Raw genomic sequence first — 24,820 nt, 5'->3', positions numbered from 1 at the left:
CACTAATCTCATTTCCATTCTATTAAGGTCTTTAGTTGTGTCTTTCTCCTTATCCAGGTTTAATATTAATTTATTTTCGAATTCTTGCGACATTAATTGTTTCTTATCTATTTCAATCTTTCTACTTTGCTGATAAGTTTTCCTTCTGAATTTTAATTTAACTGTAGCTTTAATAGCTTTATGATCACTTCCGATATTGATATTGTCTTCAGTATCTACATCAATCACTATTTCTTTTCTATTTACTATAACATAGTCTATCTCATTTTTAGTATTTCCGTCTGGACTAATCCATGTCCATTTTCTTTCTGGATCTTTTTTGAAGAAAGTGTTCATAATTGCTAGGTTATTAGCCTCAGCGAACTCAACCATTTCATTACCTCTCTCATTCCTTTCTCCAAATCCAAACCCTCCCACTGCATTCTCTCCTTCCGTTTTTCCCACTTTAGCGTTCCAATCCCCTATTATAATGGTGAATCTGCAGGGATCTTCATCTACTGCTGGTTGAAGTTTACCATAAAATTCTTCTAGTTCTTCTTCTGTAGAGTCACTTGTCGGGGCATAAATTTGTATTATCTTAATTCTTCCTAACTTCTTTCTACCAGGGTTCCATATTAGTTTTGATACTCTTTGTGAGTAACTTTTAAATGATGTTATCTGGTTTGCCAGGTGCTTATTAACTAAAAAACCAGTTCCCCCTATACTTCCATCGCCATTGTAGTAAAATTTCATATTGTTTTGCAGTTCTAAACATTCTTCACCGTTTCTTCTTACTTCAGATAGTCCAATTAAGTCCCATTTTACATTTTTCATTTCTTCTATTAATTCTAATAATTTATTATTATCTTTTAGTGTCCGACAGTTATAACTATATATGTAGATAATGTTTTCATCATTGATACTTTCTTCGTTGCAAGTAACACTTTTCTGTAATTGCTATATCGCTAGATCATGCTTAATTTTCTTCATTGATTTATCTAAACCCTGATAATTCAAATTAGATCTAGAAACATTATTTAGCACCGTTTTCTTTTCCTTTCTGATTTGTTTTCCTTTAAATTCTTCTGGTGACGGTTTTTGTGTAGTTAAATTGTTTTCTTTCTGCTCTCTGTCCAATAATTTAGTGATATGCATGAATTTACCATCAATTACTAGGCCGTTTTTCCTTAATTTACTTATATGGCCTAAGTCTTTGAATTTTAAGTGTTCTTTTATTAGTTTTTTCCTCTGTAGTAAGTCCTCCTTGTCGTAATCTTCGGCGATAAATATATTCGAACCAATCAGTTTCGAGGAGTTTTCCAGTAATTTTCTTTTACACTTATTAGAAACACAGGAGAGTACAACAGGACGTTTTTTCCCCTTATTCTTTCCAAACCTTCTAACGTAGTTTATGTGAGATTTATCTAGATTTACTGACATCACGTTTGTACAAACGTCTACGATAGTATGTTCTAATTTCTTATAATCCTCTTCTTCCTCCTCTTGTATACCAAAGAAAACAACATTATTTCTTCTTTTAATGCGTTCTATTTCTCTTGTCTGTTTTGATATTAAATCAATCAGTTCTAAATTTTCTTGTTCTAATTGTTTATATTTTTGATTTTGTTCCTTGAGTATTTCTGTAATATTCAAATTGGATAATTCTCTACGAATAACGTTCATAAATTCCTCTATAATCTCTGTTTTTAAATCATCAAGGAGTTTCTTTAAATCAAAAGTAATTTGGCTAGTCATAATTCACAAAGTTGGGTTTATATATTTACAAATAAAATAATAAAAATAAAAATAAGATAATAAAACTATTCCAAACGAAAAGATAAAAGAACAGTTTACCTGTATTTTACTTAACCAAACAGAATATCTGAACTTAAAACTTGACCAGTAAACAAAGAGTAACAGTCCGTTGCCGTGATCTTGATCACCACCAGAATTATGTCCCCCTCCGCTCCACTACTATTACTGTTCAATTCCAACCTACACTTCTAGTTATTAAAGTTTTTATTTAATAAATAAACATCAGTTACACCAATAGTTCTAAATTTTTAATATATTACAGATAAAATTAATTAGATCACTTCTATCATAAATTTAAATCAATTAACTTTCATTAAACCACTGAAAAAAGTGATTTAAACAGAGCACATCTAAACACGTCCGACCTGTTTCTAGTCTAGTACGCAACTCCACAGTTGTTAAATTTCTGAGTTTAAATTGTTGAATATATTTGTTTAAATACTTTTTTGTGATTTTTTCTCAAAAATAATATGAACAATTTTCATTTATCTTCGTATATACATTGCATTCATCTTAGTTACGTTTATTTACAAAAATTCTCAATGAAAAATCGATCTAGGGCACTTCCGAGAGTAAGTGGTGAGGTAGGATTCTCAAATACAATTTCAGCATTATGAACAACGGCCTTCTTGTTATATATTATAAAGTAAGAATAAATGATTTGCTAAATTTTCGAGTAAAAAAAATTCAAACCGGAAATTGTTCACTTTCCTTCCTTAAAAGAGTTTGAGGTACAGTTTTATATTTGACATAATGTTAATAATAGTTTGAAAAATGTTAAAGTAAAGTAATCGCCTATTTATGGCTCTGCCACCACGGGGCAGAGGCAGGCGAAGTAGTTCATTAAAGGCTATTCACCGAGGCTGACTGCAGAATTAATCCTTCAAGGCCGTGGGGCTATAAGGATGATTGTAGGCCTACTAACTGGCCACTGCAGGCTCAGAAAACACATGCATCGCATGGGCCTGGCAGATGATAGCCTCTGTAGGTTCTGTTAGGAAGAGGAGGAAACGGCAGTGCACGTGTTGTGTCAGTGTGAGGGGCTCGTGTGGCTAAGGATGTTACTTCTCGGAGAGGAAAAACCAAGGCCTGTGAGCTTTACCCAAGAAGAGCCGCTCTCCAGCATTAAGAGTCTGATTAAAAGGACAGGTCTGGAGGGTGAGCTTTAGAGTGAGAGGAGCCACAATAGATCCAAAGGAGTCGCAGTGGCGTAGGCCTTGAGACCGCCCTAGTTTAATCTAATCTAATCTAATAGCCTATTTTTGTCAGGCGGGGCTTTACGTCCAGCTACCAATTAGGTGTCATGGACGAGGGCGGAAGCTCATAAATTCTATAAACAATTTTTTCCTAACAAATAAAAAGTAGCCATACGCGGGATTCGAACTGAGGATCTTCCACTTATAAAACCACGCTCTTGTCCACTAGACCAACAGCCACCCGTATTCTTATTAATATTATAAAGGCAATGAGGCCTTTATACATTATGCTTAAAAGACGCTTTAGAGGAAAGATTAACCCTATCTCTTTCTAAAAACTGCCTTGAAGAAGATTAACAGAGAACATAATATCCAATAAAAGTTAATCAGTCCTTAAAAAAGATGTAGCGCGGTTAGTTGTCTGCCTTTAATAACTTCTGAGTAAAAATCGATAAAATAAGAAGAAAAATCAGAAAAAAATTCAATGATTTCCAATAATTAGCAATTAACTCAATGATCTTAGCCTTAGAAGGCTATGGTGAAAGCCATGTTTAAATTAGAACAATAAAAATAGACGCGTCAGCATCTAAGGCTTTTTCAGAGCACTGCCGGCCTCTGGACAATGTTCTCTCGTAACAGACAACATTGTCTCATCACCGGAAAGTGACCTTCAAGTTTATGAGTTCACTCCAATTTTTTTAATTCTTTATTTAGAAAGAAATTTCATTTTTGACTAAAGACAAACTATAACTATTCTTGAAGTAAACTAGATATCTAACTAGCTCGAATATAGTTCGATAATTATATTAAATCTTAGTTTGGCCAATTCAGTAGAATTTAGTGCGCCACTAAATGTTAATTGATAAGATAAACAACGGAAAATGAACACGCTCCAGCTGATGTTTATTGATGAATTATTCAATAGCGTTTCTCCCTACTACACTAACAAATATTAACTACTTCTTTTGTCGGCAATTTGATGGCGGCTTTGCAAACACTATTGAGAGGTTGGCTATTAAGGCAATATATCTAATTACGTTTAATTTATGGTGACAAACTAGATCAAGTTATCAATATTTTTGGTCAATCCCGGTTTTTTTAAAAAAAATTTCTTGCTAGATAAAGAAAGTGCCAAAAATCAATTTTAATAAAAGTAACGCCATTTTTCTTCGCCTTGAACTAGTAAAAAGTAATCGCCTATTTTTTCTTCAGCCGAGGCTTAACGCTCAACTACCAATCAGGCATCGTGTACGGAGGTGGAAGCACATACTTTACCTAACAAATAAAAAAGTAACTAAACGCGAAATTCGAACTAGGGATCGGCCAGTTTCGAGACCACTACACCAAGATCATCCTGAAATCAGTATTAATATTGAAAAAATCTTGAATGCCCTTATATTAAAGTAAAAATTATTTCATTAAAAGTTTTGTAGTAAAATCTTACGTATTAAAAAAATTTCCAAATATACTTAATTTCCGATTAAAATACAAAGTTGGCACTACTGTAATTTTTTTCTCTTTTATTGAAACAAAATGTTAAAAGGATAAAGGATAAAAGGATATTAAAAAACAAAAACAAAATAAAAAAAAAATTAGTTGAAACTGCTTTTGGTTCGATTGAGAGAATTTTATTTAGGATGAAGTTTAGCGTCAAATTGGAAATAAATCTTTCACGTTATGATTAGATTGACTCTAAAACAATTTAAAATTCCTATATTTGCAGCCAACAAATTGGTGACTCTAATAGAGCACAGAATTTTATATTTTATTGACAATATTACACGATACTCTATTGGTTATATCCAATTTATAGTGTGCGACTGCGCTTGTTTGGTAACAAACTAGTGCTTTGCTCTTTTAATTGTCCAATTTACTACAAACTTCTCGGATGTATTTTTATAAAATTTCCTCTTTCTATTAATTAATTTACTTTTATTTTGTCTCTAACATTGTTCAAGAACACCTTGAGCTCATAGAAGCTTGGTGCTGAACTGGAGGATTAAACTTAACACTACCAAATGTATACAGGTGACATTCACATTACGAAGACAGACCTGCCCTCCACTAACTATTAACAATACTGACCTACCTACTTCCAAACAGGTTCGTTATCTAGGGCTCTATATAGATAGCCGTCTAACCTGGAACCCTCACACAAGACTTAAAAGGCAAGAACTGAACAGACGCTACGGACTACTAAGGAGACTCCTTGGACCGAAATCCTCCATGAACGTACAAAACAAACTTACAGCTTATAAAACACTATTACAACCAATATGGACATATGGAGCAGAATTGTGGGGCTCCACCCAACCATCCAATGTCAAACCTATCCAATCTTTCCAGTCGAAAGTCTTCCGCCGAACGCGCCCATTCTATGACTTCAACCGCACCCTCCATCAATATTCCCCATGTAAATTAGTTTCAGCACAGAAAACTCTCTGATCACCCAAATTCCCCTGGCACAATCACTATCTACATCGTCCCATCCTGACAATCCTCCACGTCGCTTAAAAAGGCGTTGGCCACGTGACCTCATTGCTTCCTAAACTTCAACAAGTTTCTAGAGAGTTCCAGAGCTGGCTGGTTTCTCTCATCCCGTCATCCTGGTTGTGGCACTGAGCTAGCTCAGTAAATACACATTTGCTAAATGTGTATATTAGTTGCAAATAAATTTAAAAATAAAAAACTACTTAATTAATTAAATTTATTTTTCTTGAGGAAACTCTAAAATGATAGAAAAAAAAATCAAAATTGAAGTTTCCGTAATGATTCGTTTTTGAGTTAAGGTAGATAACATGCACTTACTGACAGAGCAATTTGTAAAAACCAAACTTTTTTGAAGATTCAGGAACCTTTGAAATAGAATATTTCCGGTAACTGATGAAAATCAGAAATCTGCACGACCCCAATATCCGCTCTAGTACTAGATCGAAAGAAATCAGAGACTAGATTTTTTTTTTTATTTTTAGATACAGCCGAACAGAAAATTGTTAGTGAGATTATAGTCCGATGAACAGTAAATAGCCAGATAGTTCAGGCTTAGACTACATGAAATATGAACTGCATCACTGAGTTCCATTCAGAAATAAATCGATTTTTCTTTTTTTTTTTTATCGATGAATAAAAGAACGGGACTGAATGTAAAAGTGATTTGTTAGTTGTGCATTGTATTCAGTGATGTTCTTTTTCCGTTTATTAACGTTTGGAATTTTTTATCGTTATCATTAATCAACTGTCAGCTGTCTATAATTTGGGCTAATTCATATTTAATGTTCTCAGTTTTCCTGACATAGGAATGTTTAATTTAATATCTTTAATTGCATTTCTAGTTTGTCTGTCTGTAAATTGCTTAATAAAACTTACTAGAAGTTAAACTAAAAAATGGTTTCAACTACGTTTTAGGGTAATATTTTTTTATTTATTTTGAATTAACATTGTTCCAAGCTGACACCTTAGAGCAGGGGTCCCCAAACTTTTTACTCAGGGGGCCAGTTCACTGTCCCTCAGACTGTTGGAGGGCCGGACTATAAAACAAACTATTTTAAAGTAAAAAAAAAACAAAACGGGAACAAATAGAATATTTAAAATCAAGAACAAGTAAATTTAAATCACCAAACTGCCCAGTATTTCTGTGGGAACTATGGGCCTGCTTTTGGCTAATAAGATGGTCCAATGTCCGGTTTAGTTATAGTGCTTTGTTTTTCTTCCTACTTCTGGCTGTTATTTTTCGGAGCTGTGACGCGTCCGTCCCGCGTCATCGGAAGTAGTACTGTAGATGAGCGACGCAGTGCTTTGCGGCACCGCCACCACATATAGTGCTCCTCTCACTGACCACCATTGAAAGAGATGCCCCTTCCGGAAGTGCGGCGGGGGGCCGGATAAATGTCCTCAGGGGGCCGCATATGGCCCGCGGGCCGTAGTTTGGGGACCCCTTCCTTAGAAGCATGCCTTTAAATGCTCTTCTCACAGATCCCACAAAATAGGAATTTTCATTTATTCTTATAAGTGAGAAGCTTTTCTGGAAATCCTATTACACGAAGTAGAAGCGCTATTTTGGGGGGGAAATGCGAAAAATAGGGAAAAAATGGTCCAGTAGATTTCCAATTTTACTGGACTGATTTCGGTTAAAACTTAAGATACGGCATCAGGAAGAAAAGAGATCCCATGTTTGAGATTTTGGACAAATTTTGGTGCTGTTTTTACCCCCACTCTCTTTCTCATCACACACTTGCACAAACTCTGACCATGAGTGCATGAAAAAACATTTTATTCTAGTCAATGAACCTTCAAAACTGTTTTCCCGCTAAAAATAGGCACGATTTTTCTCTAATTACTGCGAGAAGAAGTAAAAATATGAATCCAAAATTGAAGTAATTTAATTTAACCAGTTAACTGTTTATGAAGAAGATATTCGTCATGAAAATAGTGTAAAATCTTGCGTTATGACGAGTATATTCGTCATGGTTTTCAGTAGTGACCATCTGCAGTTAATTTTGCAATTTAAGTTAAAACTAAAATATATTCGTAAACTGTAAGAAGTTTGGAATATTTTGAGGCTATGTCGAAATAAAAAGAACTAATAGATAGATATAGTGTATGAATTAGTCTTTGTAAATGTATCCTTTTATTAGTCATCACTGAATCAATAACGAATTCCTACATTGTGTTAGGCTAGACTATGCAGTAAGTGGCGCGCCTCGTAATAAAAAACGGGATGAGGATCCTTTTGTTCCCTATTTACCTGTATACAAGAGGCGGGGTTCAAGATTTAGCGATCATCCAAACTGCTGAGTCGTGAGCTACTAACCTGCCAAGATATTTCCCAGCATAATTGTTTGTATTTTATCATCTGGTCAGGGAGAATTAATCCGTCAAGGCCGTAGTGGGGCTATAAGGATAATTGTAGGCTTATTAACTGGCCACTGCAGGCTCAGAAAACACACGCATCGCATGGGCCTGGCAGATGATAGCCCCTCTGTAGGTTCTGCCAGGAAGAAGAGGAAACGGCACTGCTACACGTGTTTTGTCAGTGTGAGAGGCTTGTCTAAGGATTACTTCTCAGGAGAGGAAAAACCAAGGCCTGAGCAGCTTTACCCAGGAGTCACTCTCCAGAATTAAGAGTCTGATTAAACGGACGGGCTCTGGAGAGTGAGCTCTAAAGTCGGGGAGCCACAATAGATGCAAAGGGGTCGCAGTGGCGAAGGCCTTGAGGCCTCCCTAGTTTAATCTATTCTGTTCTATCATCTGGTCAGGGACTCGGCAAAATTGCGGCTACACAATTTCATATCAAACATACTCTGGGTTTGACGAATTTATTGGTCATCGCTTAATTTGTTTGACGCACTTTGGGGGGACACATTTTCCAACAAGATCGAAACAGTTAACAGGTTAATGATAGTAATAAAAATAATCCGCTGAATAGAGTCGTCACACTTACATATTACTGTACTTCTCTCTAGTTCTTACCAATCTACAAAAATAGTCTAGTTAGTTGGTTTCCAAATTACTAAGATTCAACCAAAACGAAAAACGTCCTTTTCTTTCAGGAAATAATGCCTGACATTCCGCGGCTTCCCCAAAAACCTTGTAGAAATGATTCATTCCACCGCCTTGATGGTAATTTCAACTATCCTAACTTCATCTTTATCTCCTCCTCAGCTAGATAGAGCTTTAAAGTTCAATATTTTTGAAGTCAATGAAGAGATGATAAGTTGATACTTTAAAATTCCATCCCCCTTATTCCCTGAAATGTTTGCGACCAGTTGATTTACTTTAGATAGCTTCATTAATAATAATTGAACTTATTGCTTCAATTAATCGCTATTTAATCTAATGAGGACATTTAATCACCTCAATATTTGAATGAATATTTTAATTGTCTAATGAATCTCATTGATACGATTTTAGGTTAAATAGAGATGTAATTTGAAACCCCAATAACCTGTCACAGTGTTATGGACGTTAATTCAGTTCAATTAATGCGACGACGAATTAGGTACATTATCTTTTAATCACATTGTTAATTCAAAAGCTCTGTTAGTGCTCTGATAATAACTAAATATTATTGAGAGATAAAAAGCATTAATGAAATTAGTTCTTGTCGAGATCCAGCAATGGTATTTTTTTACAGTAAAAGATCGACTATTTTGTTCGAAGTCTTAATTAAAAGTATGCTACTATTTCTACATCGTGTAATAACATACATCTTCATGTAAGTTTGCAATTTGTTCATGAAAATGCCAGCTTCTTTCCTCACTACTGATGCATAATTTGGAGAACTCAGAATTATTAATTATTACAAAAATTAAAAAGTCCTACTCTGTATTTACTCACACCGCTGATACAGACTCCACCCTAATTAAGGTGACTACAGATTATTTACAATATTTACAAAGGCCAGCAAGAAGTAGCTCCCCCTGGCGGGGAGTTATTGATCCTCTCGACTTCATTCACGCGCACACCAATCCATCTAAATTTATCTAGATCTACAAACTAATCTCACACTCTTAGTTACTCCGCCAAATCTATATTCCTCACACCTCTTTTTTATACTTTAATCTAAATTTATAAAAACTAAACCTCCGCCACCGATTATACAATATAAATGTGTAAAAAAAAAGGTTACAAAAATGGGTCTCGGAGTTATCATTCACTCATAATATGACATTGATCGATACTTGAATATTTTTGAACGATTATGTTCACCTGTTCGCCTGCTTATAAAATTGTTTTAAAGCTTAAATAGAGCTGTCGCCTGAACATTGAATAATCATTTTCCATATTCGAGTTGTTACTGACATGTCAACGCAGCGTATCACTCATAACAGAACATAAATACCGTTTATTCTCCAGGAGTTAAATACCAAATTTTCTCCGTACTCTCCTACTTCATTTTTTACTTCCGTTTTATTAAATAATTGTTAAAAACTAAAATGGTTACTTTTCTTTTTGTTCCTTCTCCAAAAATTGACATTTGAGTAAATTAGTATGAAAAATCGGTTACGCAAAATTCCAGTTTTCTGCATTTACACCCCTCTGTTCGGGGGAGGGTTTTATTAAAAACCAAAAAAATCCATATGGTCTTGAAGCTCAATAAATGCACAACTTTTTTCTGAAATTGGGTGACTCCTAGATTCATTAATCATTGAAAAAATACAGTTGAAAATTTTAACAGAAGTCATCGAAAACGAATTTTTTAGACATTAAAGTAAAAATTTCATTATTTATAAGAAACGTTTTAAGGCTCTGTATTGAGCAAATTTATAGGAAATTTAATGCTCTTTCGTTTGGAATAAGCAGATTTGTTGTACGATAAAGGATAGAAAAGTTACGGCCGTTTTTATGGTGGAAAACGCGAATATCGACGGAAAAGTTAAAAATGCAAATTTCTTGGACACTATTGAGAATCGGGCCAAAGTGAATAGAATATTTTTTGTTGCATTTGAGCTGCTGAATCACCTCCCGAAATTTCGACCACTCCTCCGTATACACCCTGTATAATATACTATACTATTACTTGTATAGAGTCAATGGGGGTTAAATGTTTTGTTAAAGACAAATTTGGAGTAACTTCTTCGAACGGAAGTAAGTTTTTTTTTACGGAATGTATTGTTCATTTTCCCAAAATGGCTCCAGAGCTTTTTCTGTAAAATCTTCGAATATATGTGTATATGCATAACATATATACATATAAGGAGTGTTCCTTACCCAAATTAATAACTATTTCATTTACCACGGTAAAATATCGTTTAATGGCAATTCTCGAGAAGGAATCGGAGTTGGCTTCCCAGTAAATGGAATTGACTAAGTATAATTTTAAATTTAAACAAAAGGTTTGACTATAATATTGTTAAATATTGAATAATTAAATATTATGAAGAAGATAGACTACAAATCATTACATAAAAGTAACCGCAATTCACAATTTTAATTAAAGTAAACGCCTCCATTTTTAGTCGCCAGAAATTATAAAAGTACAACCTTTACTTTTGGTCGAATGAGGTGGCTTTAAAGTAACGGCCTCTGCAAGCCAATCAGCATGCCTACCAGACAGGCAAATCTTGCGAGACAGCCCTCCACTGTTTGCTTAAGGAGTTGGAGGCTTCAGTAAATTGCAAGGAAAAAGCTGTGGGCGTGTTTCTGGATATTGAGGGTGCCTTCAGTAACACTACTACAGTTCAATTGCCTTGGCGATGGATAGACATGGCGTAGAGTCCACTGTTTCAAGATGGATCTGTAACATGCTATCGTCAAGGAGAATCACAGCGAGTCTTTTTGGGGAATCGCTGGAGTTAACGACAGTTAGGGGGTGGTCTTGGCTGTGTAAGCAAAGAACCAAAGAGACCCTGTGTTTGGGTAGGAATCAGATTAGATTATACGCCTATTCACGGGGCACGGTAGGTTCAAGAAGCATCTGCGCAAGGTGGGGCTTATCAGCTCGGAGCCGTTGGGCAGATTATGTCAGGAAGAGGAGGAAACGGCCTCTCACCTGTTGTTCGATTGCGTTGCAATCGAGCGTTTGCGCTATGAAACCTTTGGAACGCTGAGGCCGAAGGAGATAGTAGTGCAAAAAGAACTAGTAGGGAAAGTCCTCAACCTCTTTAGGAGGGGAGGGTTCGCTTACTAGAACCAAGAAAGGGGCTGGCACAATAAGTCTTCTGTGGCTGCGGTGCCGTGGGGCGTAGGTCCCGTCCCATCTATTATCTAATCTAATCTAATCTTTGGTGGAATAATTGCCACATTATTTAACGATTGAAGGTAAAAATAACAATAATATAATCAACTTCAGCTCACCATTCCAGTATTCGATACTGCCATGCAGGTGAATCGTTCATATTTTACACAGGCTTGATATTTTCCATCAGTTTTAATTAAATTCCACACTTTTAGTTCTTCATATGTCAGGGTGAATAGGATTGTGCTGTGGGTTGGCGACCATTCTCCTCCAATTATGTAATGCTGGAACAGGGAAATTATAATAATTATGAGGGGAAATAAATAAAATAATTGGAAAAGATGTTAGATTTTCGGCGTTTAAAAGTGTGGGCTCCCTGCTTTTCGATTAGACATTTATCTTTAGGCTTAACTAATAGAAATTTAAGTATCCGGCCAAAAGAAATGGTAAACTTTCTCTAGACCGGTTGGAATGGAACTCTATACTCCTGTCCTAAACTAGAACTCAAGTAAACAGGATATATTCCTGTGCAAGACTGGGTATATAGCTCTGCTGCTGGCGTAGTAATTTAAAACTTTGTACTAGAGCTACTAGTTTTTCCTCCAGGGAAAGTATATTTTCATTACTTTGGAAAATCCCGTGTCTTTTTCTTTTTTAATTTTTGCACGTTTAGAAATTAATTACTGTTTTGATAAATTATGTTTTATTTCCGCCTTATTTGCTTTTATTAAAACAAAGTCTGCACATTTTTGTATATACGAAGTGTGGCTATTAAATAACGAGACTATTGCAGTAAAACATTTTATTTTAAATTTATACATATTTAGTTATTATCACCTTCAATATACACCCCTCCCCTATTCCTACAACGCTCCAGGCGAATTTACCATTGTTCGAAACAGTGCTGGAAGTCTTTTTCTGTGAGGTCCCGGGCGTACCGCTTTTTCTTTCACAGCTTCAATGGACTGAAATCGTGTTCCTTTTAATGCAGATTTGACTTTAAGGAACAGATAAAAGTCACATGGGGCCAAGTCAGGCGAATAAGGCGGGTGGCCTAAAACTGGTATGTTGTACTTGGCTAGTAACGTCTTGACCAGACAATACAGTGTGAGCCGGCGCGTTGTCTTGATGGAGAACCCCGTGACTTGTTCTTTCCACAAATCGGGTCGTTTTTTCCTTACTCTTTCACGGAGTTGAGCAAGCACCTCACGGTAGTAATGTTGATTAATTATAATCGATATTTTCATCTGTTTTGGAAGTTGAAGGGCGACCCGGGCGGCCATCATCTCGAACGTCTTCTCGGCCATCTTGGAAACGCTTGAACCACTCAAAAACACGTGAAGTAGCGGTTTTACCCAGTTTCGTGTGAAATTTCACGACAATTCGTTGCTCTACTACATGTGTAGTATCATGTTTTCGGCAAAACGAAACTAACACCTCTTACCCAAACGACGGTTCCGGTCAGACAGATTTCTCTACAAACACGTGAGACGCTGCAATCGAAAGAGAAGGCTTTACGCTGCACAGCTGTTAGGTCGTTAGGATTTGGCGCATGCATAGTTCTTCTGTAGCAGCATCAGTCTCGTTATTTAAATAGCCACACCTCGTATACATATATTTTTCCAAATTAAGTTTTAAGTCTACCTAAATTTGAGCAACTAAATTGTATGAAAATATCCTCTGTTGTTATCGCTTTTTTTTTTTTTTAAAAAAAAACAGATTTAAATTAAGCCTAAGTAAAAGAAATGTCTAACATCCAAAATAGATAAAAACGTCAAAAAAAAAGAATACTGTTTTTAGATATGTGCTAAGTGATGATCCATGGGACTGCCAAGACCTTAAAGATTACTTTTCGGGAGTTAATGGTGCATTCTATTCATATTAATGGGTCTACGTGACAAATCTTCCTGTCCAGAGCTAGTTTTTGGTTTTAGGGTTGCGGAAAAGGAGATCTTTAGCTCTCACCATAGCCTTCTAAGGCTAAAATCATTGAGTTAATTGCTAATTATTGGAAATCATTGACTTTTCTTCTTATTTTATTGATTTTTCTCAGAAGTTTCACACGAAAGGCAGACAGCTAACAGCGCTACATCCTTTTTAAGGACTGAATAACTTTTTTTGGATATTATGTTCTCTGTTAATCTTCTTCAAGGTAGTTTTTAGGGTGAGATAGGGTTCATCTTTCCTCTAAAGGGTCTTTTAGGCGTAATGTATAGCCTCATTGCCTTTATAATATTAATATGAATATGGGTGGGTGTTTGTGTAATGGTCACGAGCGTGGTTTTATAAGTGAAAGTTCCTCAGTTCGAATCCCGCGTATGGCTACCTTTTATTTTTTAGAACAAAATTGTTTATAGTAAAGTATGAGCTTCCGCCCTCGTCCATGACCATTATAATAAAACCATTGGTAGCTGGACGTAAAACCACGTCTGACAAAAATAGGCGATTACTTTACTTTACTAATAATAATACAATGTGTTGGTAAAACTCGAAATTTGACTAAAAAAAAATAAAAAAATAATAATTTTCTTTAAATAGTAAAGATCGTAGGGCGAAATAGAGGCCGGAAGAAGGAATGAAAGAAAAATGGGTTAGATAGTGGAACAGTGGGTACACATATAGCTTGTCTTGTTTATTTAAAGAGGGCTTCCTCTTTGGAGTGTGAATAAGAGAAAGGGTGTGGTGGGAGGGAGGAGGGTTGCAGGATGAGTTTGATAGCGGAGGCGAGCCTGTCTGACATGGAGGAAGGAACATGTAGACGGCACTCACACGACTCAAGAGCGTACACAATGTACGAGAGGCGGTCGAAAGGGCATACCGAGCAGACGTTCCTCACTCTGTTCACTGTTCTCGGGGAGACACGGCCTGTTCTGCAGATAGGCTCCATCAACAGCACTAAGAGAGATTGAGATGAATTATCGTTCTGACAAGGGCTACAAAAAAAAAAAAAGAGAAGAGGAATTCCTCCCGCACTTGGCCCTATTCACCTTTCCCTTTGCGGCCATTTTCTCCTCTCTCCTTCTGCTAATAAATTTTCCCCGTTTTTTAAATTTATTTTTGCAAACATTTTACTATTATTTTCAATTTTCTTTTTTCAACTGGAATTTTATTCATTCCACTTTTTTCTAAAAAAAAAATGTTCTCCATGTTTCCAAGATATTCAGGTGTGGCCCCGACTTTGTATTGGAACTGGAGATAGTAAAAGAAAGGAACCAGCTTCTCCCAAAAATAAAAAGCTAGGAAGTTATGCATCAATAAGCAATGCGGGATAACTTCTACCTTATCCATAACCCGTTGTAGGCAAGCCTAGGTTTGGGACAAATTGTTTGAACACAAATTATTGTGCTAGAGTAGGGGGGTGGGGATTGCTTGAAGAGCTTAAGATTAAGATTAGAAACCTGTTCGAGCCCTGCAGCCAATAGAGGCTTATTGTGCCTTCCCCTTTTTGGATCTAGTAGACGAAACCTCTGCTACTAACGAGGTTTAGGACTTTCCGTGCTAGTTCTTTTGGCGCTACTACCTCCTTTCGCAGTGCAACCACTCGATTGCAGCACAATCGAACACTAAGCGAGAGTCCGTTTCCTCCTCTTTCTGACACAATCTGCACAACAGTTCCAAGCTAATAAGCCCCATTTTCTACAGTTTGAAGAGCTTAGTAACACTCTTGTTACTGGAGTACTATTTGAATCGTTATATCTTTTTTTTTTGCCTTTTTTTGGCATTGGCTTTCGCCATACAGCCAGCATCGTCTAGGTGCTTATCACTAGAATATCACTCACTCACCATTCTTACTTATAAATACATTCGCTCCGCACATTCATCCCTCTACTATATACAACTATTTACATACAAACTTACAATGGATGGATCAGTACTCTATATTCCTGCCATCCTTATAGCTTAACCTAAATTAAAATCACGTAATCCTTCTCTAATCATTTTCTTGCATTCATTCTATAACTTTTAAATACATTCATATTTCATTGCTAGCTCTGCTACAGACTTAAGCAAATAGATGTTGGTAGAGAATATTATGTCTTGGTAGCGAAATGGTGCATCTAAATACCTGTATATGTCGTCAAACATTCGTTTCCTTTCTGCCACATAACGTGGACATATCATTATTACATGTTTGAAATCCTCCTCCTCATTGCAATGTACGCAAAGAGGAGAGGACCTCTTTAAATTTTTTATCTGAAATAGCAGCTAGCCATTGTTCTCAACATACGTAGGCTACAAACATTTCCATCCCGGTAGCTGGGGCATCGTTAAATACTTTAGCAAAAGATGCACGTTGAAACCTCGTACAGAATTGAAACGACAACAGCTGAACACACGATGTTGACTGCTTCTTTAGATTTATTAAACAATTTGGACATGCGAGGTTTTAGTCTGGAGTTTAACCAAGCAAACTGATTCCAGAAGAATCTGCTAGATCTTCTAACTCCTTACTTTGTATCCGACTTTACTTGGCACTTTAGTCTTAACAGGCCTTTTTTTACAAAGAAGTCGTTATAATTATAAAACAAAAACCCAAAAAATCCATGAATCTCTCCTACTCCATTCAATGCTCTAATGCTATAAATTGAACTCTTGATTTATTAAGACCTCTTGATCTTAATTGAACCCGCCGCGCCTAAAACACCACTGGCCGCCATTACTACTCTTACACTATCATCAAAAACTTTTATATCAAAGAACTGGGCTACAGAATTTTGAAAAACTACAAGCGATAAAAAAAATAAAAAATGTTCTATTTGTTTAAACAATCAACTTCCGGCACTAAGTTTTTTTTTATGACTATTGCTACAAAAATTTCATTTTATTGTACCAAAACATATTTTACATTTATTATATTTTTATTTATAAAAATGATCTATTCTATTCTAGATTAGTTTAGAACGAAATTGCTTTTCTATTCGTTGAAAAAGTATTTTCAGAAGAGTTAAAGCAGATTTTATTGTCTAGTTGGCTGCACTTATTGTGATTTAGATAACATCCGTTATTTTTCACCAGTCTCGCCGCTTGTTTTTTTAATTTCTTTTTTTTTTGCAAGATCAAGTAGCCTTTATACCAGTTTGCCTTCGCAGAATTATTTTAGATAACAAACACAGTCACTGGATGTTCTGTGTTAGTTTGAATAATTCATTTATATGTAGTTTTATTTTGAATATATCATTTCTCATTGGGTTTGGAATTTAATACTTGTTTCATTTGGTTCTTTTTTTACGTAGTTGGAAAAGTTAGTTAGGGAAAACTTTTTTAATTAATTGGCCGCATTGTTCTACACTTTGTGATATATATTTTTATTTTCTGCGTTCGCTTATCTAAAACATTGGAACATTATTCTGTTTACAATTTCTAAGCGTCCATAAATTTTTTTTCTTTAAATTATTTTTTGTTTTGTTTTGGTTTAATTAAATTCTTCCTGAGAGGACTCCTCTCTTTTTTCGCCGTATGCCTGGCTATCCAGATGAATCATCAGTATGACCAAGACAGTCTCATTAATTGAATAAACTTCACAGGACTTGGTAGTGAATAGTGGAAGGCGTATTTCAGAGTATGCAAATCTCTACATTGTTGTTCATTATTTTTGATGACTGATTCATAGTTTCTTTACCATGAACAGACAAGACAGAAGACACACCAACCCTGTAATGTAAAATATTACTTTGTAAACTAGCCCTGAAGATGACCTAGTCCCTAGGTCGAAAGCTAGGCAGGATAAATGTATCCTGAACTGAAATGGCAATTATTTTTTCATCCTATTAAATCTCTACAATTGATTTTGGTTCTGTTATCATCTCTCCAGCACGATTTCATTGCTTATAGTTTGTGGCTAATTTTTCTAGGCTTATCATGTTTTGAATTAGCGCCGTGCACCATAGCTCTCAGCTCTATTTCTGTGTCTTGGAGCTGCCCGAAATTCTCACAGCTTAAATTACTGAATTACTTAGAACTATCAATTTATTAGTGAAAGAATTAGCTCAGTGTTAAGCGAATACTGCATTCTAAAGCGGAAATCCCTCGATTCGAATCCGGGCAGTTGGTCTTTAGATTTCATCTCTGACCCTATATATAGTCTGTAACGAGAGAATATTGTCCAGAGGCCAGCAATGCAAGCAAAAGATGTGGCGCCTTAAATAAAAATTTAAAAAAATTACGCGCCTCCACCCTGAATTATAATTCTGGATGCGCCACTGCCAACCGCAAAAGCGTTTCCGCTGGAGGGTGAGCGGAAATGAATAGTCACTTATTCTAGAATCATGCCTTCTTTGAGAATATTTTAGGCAAAATAACTTGCACATTATCGATCAATTTTTCACTTCTTCAACAGCTAATTTATTGAACACACTTTCGATTTCAAATTCGACGTTGAGATTGTTGTCTAAATTAAGAAAATACAGACTTTTTTGTTTTTTTGTAAAAAAAAGTGTAAATTTTTTCTTATTCGGTACAGAATTGTGCGGTTAACACTTAATAAATCATTAATAATATTACCGGCAGATGGGAGATCTGATGTACTGGCTCTGGTATCCCATCTACCCATATATTGAGGTAACCATCCAGTCCGTATGTAAGGAATACTAAATGCGTGAACGGAGAAAATTTCATCCCTAATACAGCTCCATTATGAGCTTTCCATAATTCTCTTTTACCACAGACTGACAGCGTTTTACACTGGAATAAATAAATATACAGAGTTATTATATAATATACAGGGTGTCCCAAGCTAAAATGATAATATTTTAACGGTTTTTTGATTAAATAAGAAGAAAAGTACTATTTTATTATAAATTTTACTCCTCATTAATATTACCAGAACATGCTCGAACTGGCCTCCACCATTAGAGATGCATAGACATGCTGTTTCTTGCTAATTGTCCCTTGCTGCCAAAGAAATAGATTCGGCTTTAACCGAGTTACAAGTATCTATTATTCTCTGCTTTAGTTCATCTACAGATGCAATCCCGCCTTGATTCTGATGCACCTAGATTTAGAAATGCTTTTTGATAGCCCTTCAAATTTCCTAACGAGATATCTCTTTACATGCCTGATGGTATTATATCTATCACGGAGGCTATTCAGTGGCCACCTCTCTCACCGGATTTGACACCTATGGACTATTTCCTTTGAGGATACTAGAAAAACAAGGTGATTATTCATAACTTTTTTCTTTCTTTCCTTATTTCTGCTTATCGAAAAGCATTTCTAAATCTGGGTGCATCAGAATCAAGCCCGGATTGCATCTGTCGAAGAACTAAAGCAGAGAATAATAGATACCTGTAACTCGGTTAAAGCCGAAACTATTTCTTTGGCAGTAAGGGACAATTGGCAGGAAAGTGCATGTCTATGCATCTCTAATTGTGGAGGCCAGTTCGAGCATGATCTGTACTATTAATGAGGAGTAAAATTTGTACTAAAATAGTACTTTTCTTCTTATTTAATCAAAAAACCGTTATAATATTATCATTTTGACATTTCTTATAAGAATCATGTTTTCATTCATAACTTTTTTCTTTCTTTCCTTATTTCTGCTTATCGAAAAGCATTTCTAAATCTAGGTGCATCAGAATCAAGCCCGGATTGCATCTGTCGATGAACTAAAGCAGAGAATAATAGATACCTGTAACTCGGTTAAAGCCGAAACTATTTCTTTGGCAGTAAGGGACAATTGGCAGGAAAGTGCATGTCTATGCATCTCTAATGGTGGAGGCCATTTCGAGCATGATCTGTAATATTAATGAGGAGTAAAATTTATAATAAAATAGTACTTTTCTTCTTATTCAATCAAAAAACCGTTATAATATTATCATTTTGACATTTCTTATAAGAATCATGTTTTCATTCATAACTTGTAAAATATCGCTCACAGAAAAAAACCGTTCAAGTAAATTTTTCTTTAAAAAAACAGAGGAATCTATTTCTGAAATAAAAACCGCACCTTCCCATTTGAGAAAATGAAGTTGGTGCCTGTATCTCGCTTCTGGAAGCACCGAAAAAAATTTACAAAGTAAATTTGGATTCCTAACAAAAAACTAAGGAAACATGTATTTTTTAGTTTTTTTCTAGCTATCTTAGTTTACTGTGTACGAGAACTCCTAAGTCTTGGTACGATTGACTCTAAAATATGTTTACTCAAAAAGTTTTCTGTTCATTTTGGGAGATCGCTCGATAAACTTTCTGTTCTAGTAGATATTTGTGTAAAATCTGAAATTATGTTAATTTAGATTATTCAGAGTAAAAATTAAATAATAATTGAATTAAACACTCATTTGACTTATTCTATTTTTCTCAAAGTTGTAACTTTTCTTCCAACTTCAAACATTTTAGACATACGTAATTCTTTTCACTGTAGAAGTGAATCCATTCAATCCCCTCTCTCTTAAAAATTTTAAATTTTCAGGGAAAATGTTTTAAGTAAAAAATAAAAGTAAATTTAATTTAGAGCGGCCATCACTGTGTACAAGGAACCGTTTGCGAGGCAATCGCGAAATACGTGGAAATTTATTCAGTAAAATTGCATTTTCGCTTTGCTAATTTTCGCCTTATTAAGAATTTCAGTTCCACATTTGATTCATATTCATATTGCCCCAGGTTAATTCACTATTAAAAAAAAAACTGTGGCTGCGTCATGGACACGGCCGTGTGTTGTACGTGAATACGTTTACGTAACGGAGTTACTTATGTCCGAATGAATTGTTGACAAACGTCGTAGTGAAACGTGCACTAGCTGCTGCCCAATGTGTCTTCATAATCGACGATCGAACACAATCTATGCCTATACAGTTCGTTGTCGATGTAGAAGCGATTTCATTATCCACTTGCATAATTTCAACCGCCCCATCTGCAGATGTACTGGACAACGTCGTTGATCCGCTCGGCAGCATTCATTCTTTTACGTTCCCGGCACAGCTTGACTCGGTCAGTCATATGGTGTTTTATTATTACCACTAGATTGTTTTTGAGAAGCCCTTTTCAACCGTATACCGATCTCTGTATTTGGTTTTGGCTTTTCGACGCTTATAAGCGTAATATTTTTTTATTCTAACACTTTATTATATTCACTGTCACTATTTTACACTAATGTTTTATATACAATCGATAGATTGTGACGACAGTTGACGATTAAAACTTAAACGAACATTATAGCTTCTCCGAGTCAAAAGTTATACTAATTGCAAATCTCGATACGCAGCAAAATGATCTCAAAATGGCGGCGCTTCCCCCTCCACCGCGCGCGATGCGTCACAGTCCTCGCTTATCGTAATGAATTCTTTGATCCAGCTATCCAGTGGTCTAATTTAATTTTGGATATAGACAATAGATTCGAAACTATAATGCCAAACTGTATCCCCCGATTTTGTTATCATTAGGTTTTTTGGATTGCCACCATATGATAGCAAATTTAAAGACGTATTCACGTCAAAATAGTAAAAAACATGAGGGAAGCGACAGAAGAGCTATGAATTCATTGTCACCGGTTTGTAGAATGGGTTGAGGAATCAATTGGAGATCATTCGATGCAATAAATTGGTAATTTTATTATTAATTTTTTTTTTCCAAAAAAGTGCGAAAAGACTATTCTTACACACTGCCGGTAAAAATAATTATCACTTTAGGGACTAACCACTTCCTCTCTCCAAAATTGCCCATAATCAAATTTTAGATCACAATTAGTTAACTTTAAAACCATTTTTGGAGCCAACTTTGAGAAAATTCGGGAAAAAATAACTGAAAAATTGATTCAGTAAAGAGGTACTTTACTGCGCTCGACCGATTTGGTCCAAAACCTTGCGGAGTTAACTTCCGTTGGTTCCAAAACGAAATATCTCATTTCAGTTTTCTTGCAATGTTTTGGCTTTTGAGTTATGGCGAATAAATTCAAAATGAAATTCCAAATAAAATGAATTTAATAAATAATAGTTTTCAATTGTTTTAATTAGAGTTTTGCGTAATTAACTAGTAAATTTTTAATATTTGGTGACCAAAGTTATTTTATTGAATAGTTAATTAATGATTTTTATTAATAAAAAACTGAAAACAATTTTTGAATAAACCGTATTTAAAAAAACTTTATTCCTGCCTAAATTTATGACCCCTAAGGACCTACAATTTATATTAATTAATTATAAATACAAAAGATAGGATCTTCAATGGTAAACTGATATTTCAGAAAGCAGAATGGAGAGAGAGAGAGAAAAAAATATATATACCGGAAGTCAAATAGAGCAAAGTACGTTATTTGTTGGTCCCCGGTTATCATTGGTATTAAATTATTCCCCTCTAGATACCAACGGCTGCTGCACATCCTGACGTTAGCATATTCCTTCTTTTTTTCCTATGTTTTTCGCTCTGTCTGACCCATTACCTCTCCAGTCCCTCGGAAGTTCCTACGATTTACTGACCCTGTAAAATGAGTTTATGGTTGTAGTATGGGATATGTGGTTACATGCTTACTTGTGCCTGTAACCAGTCCTCTTTTCATTCCCAACTAACTCTGGATTACGTGTAGCCATTTTTTTTTTTTTTTTTTTTTTTTAAGCAACTCATGTTATTCAAAGTATTTGCAACTAATATACAGGGTGAACCAGTAAGTAATGTCCATAGGCTTGTGTATAGTACATTTGAAGTGGACTTCAAAGACGTATTGGCCAACTTCATATTTTCCACTGTTCTTGAGTGACGTCCCTTTAAATTTTTTTCTAAAATCATTACTTTTTTGCAATAAAAATGTTATTACTCAGAACGTTTTAGTCTGAATTCAATTCTGATGGCACGGTTAAAAAGACAGATAGATTTTCTAAAAATAGACACCATTTTGAAGCATAAGTTATTCTCCAAACAGCCTCAATCTTTCTCCGAATACTGGGAAAATAAAAGAAATCGAAAATTTTTTAAAGAAAACTCATTAGGCCCTTACGTGATCATTATCAGACCTAGGTGATGGCACTTTTTATAAAAGTTTCCTTGTTTAATGGGTTTTTAAACGGTATATCATTTCCCAGGATTCCTTTTGTCTTCGTATGAGAAATTACGTTTGTTTTACAAGAAAACGTGTTCACACAACAGTGTTAGTTTATCAAGTTGTTTAATTAACTGAAAACTCTTTTAAATGGGCAGTAGTTAATTTTAAAGTAGGCTGTCTTAAATAAGGAAGTCAAATTGGTTAAAAATTGCACTTTAAACATTTACTTTTGATCTCTCTGAAATATTTGAGAAAATGTTAGGAAATATTTTAAACAAGTGCTTAAACAAAAATTCATATAGTTTGTATTTACTCCAAATTACAATTTCTCCCACAACTATACTGTTGAAAAAGATAAGAATTTGAATAAACCTTAAAAACCCTTTGAACCCACTAACAGATAATCCTTATATCTGGAACCTGGAATTAACCAATACAACTAGGTATCTTATAAATAAACTTCCCTGTTCTGTTAGACTTGCTTTTACAAAATCTTCTATTGTACTCTTTTTGAAACGGAGCAAATTAACCTTCGATCAAGCAAATATATTCGATTCTAAAAATAGTACTTGTTGACGTCACTCAAGAACAGTGGAAAATATGAAGTTGGCCAATACGTCTTTGAAGTCCACTTCAGATGTACTACACACAGTAGGCCTATGGACATTACTTCACCCTGTATATATATCGTACCTATATTTTTTCCCCCATTTTATTAAGGCGCGTCAACATCTGAGGTTGTTGGCGCCCAGAGATTTTTGTTTAGTACACTGCTTGGCTCTGGACAGTGTTTTCTCTTGCTACAGACAACACTGCTCATCGCCGGTCAGTGAGCTGTTAGAAGCTCCTAGGAATAGAGAAAAAAATATGTACCCACGATTTGTATTTGAAGGCAACGATAACGATAATGCGATGGACCATATTCCGAGAATTTGTTTTAACTCATATAAAACTGAAAAGCTTACTTCTAAAAATCAACTACCCTAGGCTAATTTTTACAAAATTTTATTCGAAATTTCATAAATTTAACTTTTATAAATAATAAATAAAATCTTATATTGGGAAAAATTTTGAACAGTTTTTACCCATTTCGCTTTATTTCTTTGATCAATAAACTTTCTCACTTAAAAAAAGAAGGAAAAACTTGTTTGGGAACTTCGTTTTTTGGACTTTTCTTGTAAATTTTGTCACTTCACTGTTGTACTTAACTTTATCTCAACTTTTGTAACTTTGTTTTCTATAATAGTATAATGAAGCAGATTTGAAAAAGGAAGTCAACTTTTTCTTTTTAAACTAATGCTGATTTAGTCTGCCCCTTGTTTATGTAGTTTATTTCAGTTACTTCCGTGTATCTTTTCTATTCACTGAGGTGTTTTCAGTTTACAAAAAAAAAAGTTGAAAATTTTATATTTGGTACGGCAACGCGTAGTGAGTTATTCGGCGAATTTATATGTGATATGGATTAGTGGAATTTTGGGGAGAAATGGGAGGAAAATGTACGAGAACATTGATGAAATGGGTGGTAAGGTAGTAATAAAAAAATGTTGGTCTGTCTGTTTACAGTCAAAAAACAGGAAATCACACTGATTTCAAATTTGATATTTCGTTGAATAGCCCTAGGGAAATCTGCAAACAAACGGTAGTCCGCTTCATTAAATCAATTTTTCCCAATTTGATCGAAAAAAAATCTCCTAGAAAGAGAAAATCTAAGAGTTGGCCACTGATCCCGACATTTTCGCCTAATAGTCCCAAGTCCCAGTTTGGTACTTTGATAAAAAAAAAGTTAATAAACTTACCGTTGCTATGGCACCAGTGTAGGTGCCCACATAGTATGTACGTCTGTCGACAGGATGAGGGGTTATCCAGTAACACGGTAAAAAGGTCTCTCTAAACGGAAACTCCTTCTTAACGTTTTGGAAGTCCAGGTACTTATTCGGTGTTGGTATGAACGTGATTTCTTCCAATTCTGGAAAAAAAATCATTAATTGCCTTTCAAAGTTAAGCCTTTTTTTTTTTTTTTTTAGGCAATCTTAGTGTCCAGCTGCCTATCAAAGTAGGGAGCGGATAGCAAATATTTCACATTTCACCATTCTCATTTTAACACATTAAAATCCAAGGCAATGCCAGATAATAGAATACATTTTCACTAGTCTTTCTCACCTATAAGCCTATTTTGCTTTTTCA

At 35.1% G+C, this 24,820-nt stretch overlaps 1 protein-coding gene across 1 annotated transcript in view; it reads right to left on the bottom strand.

The window, feature by feature from the left end:
* LOC141454322 (dynein axonemal intermediate chain 4-like) overlaps positions 1 to 24,820 on the bottom strand; it is a 45,894-nt gene that overhangs the window by 7,918 nt on the left and 13,156 nt on the right. Inside the window, exons 7-9 of the mRNA XM_074128431.1 lie at positions 24,433 to 24,602; positions 18,169 to 18,348; positions 11,787 to 11,951 (exon numbers count right to left, since the gene is read on the bottom strand). Of these exons, the coding sequence (XP_073984532.1) occupies positions 11,787 to 11,951; positions 18,169 to 18,348; positions 24,433 to 24,602 (515 nt within the window). The remainder of the gene's footprint in view (positions 1 to 11,786; positions 11,952 to 18,168; positions 18,349 to 24,432; positions 24,603 to 24,820) is intronic.

The sequence above is a fragment of the Rhodnius prolixus genome, unplaced genomic scaffold, assembly GCF_049639745.1.
Source record: "Rhodnius prolixus isolate KJV_2025 unplaced genomic scaffold, Rpr scaffold_9, whole genome shotgun sequence".
Classification (NCBI taxonomy): Eukaryota; Metazoa; Arthropoda; class Insecta; order Hemiptera; family Reduviidae; genus Rhodnius; species Rhodnius prolixus.
This window is presented reverse-complemented; position numbering and strand designations above follow the sequence as displayed.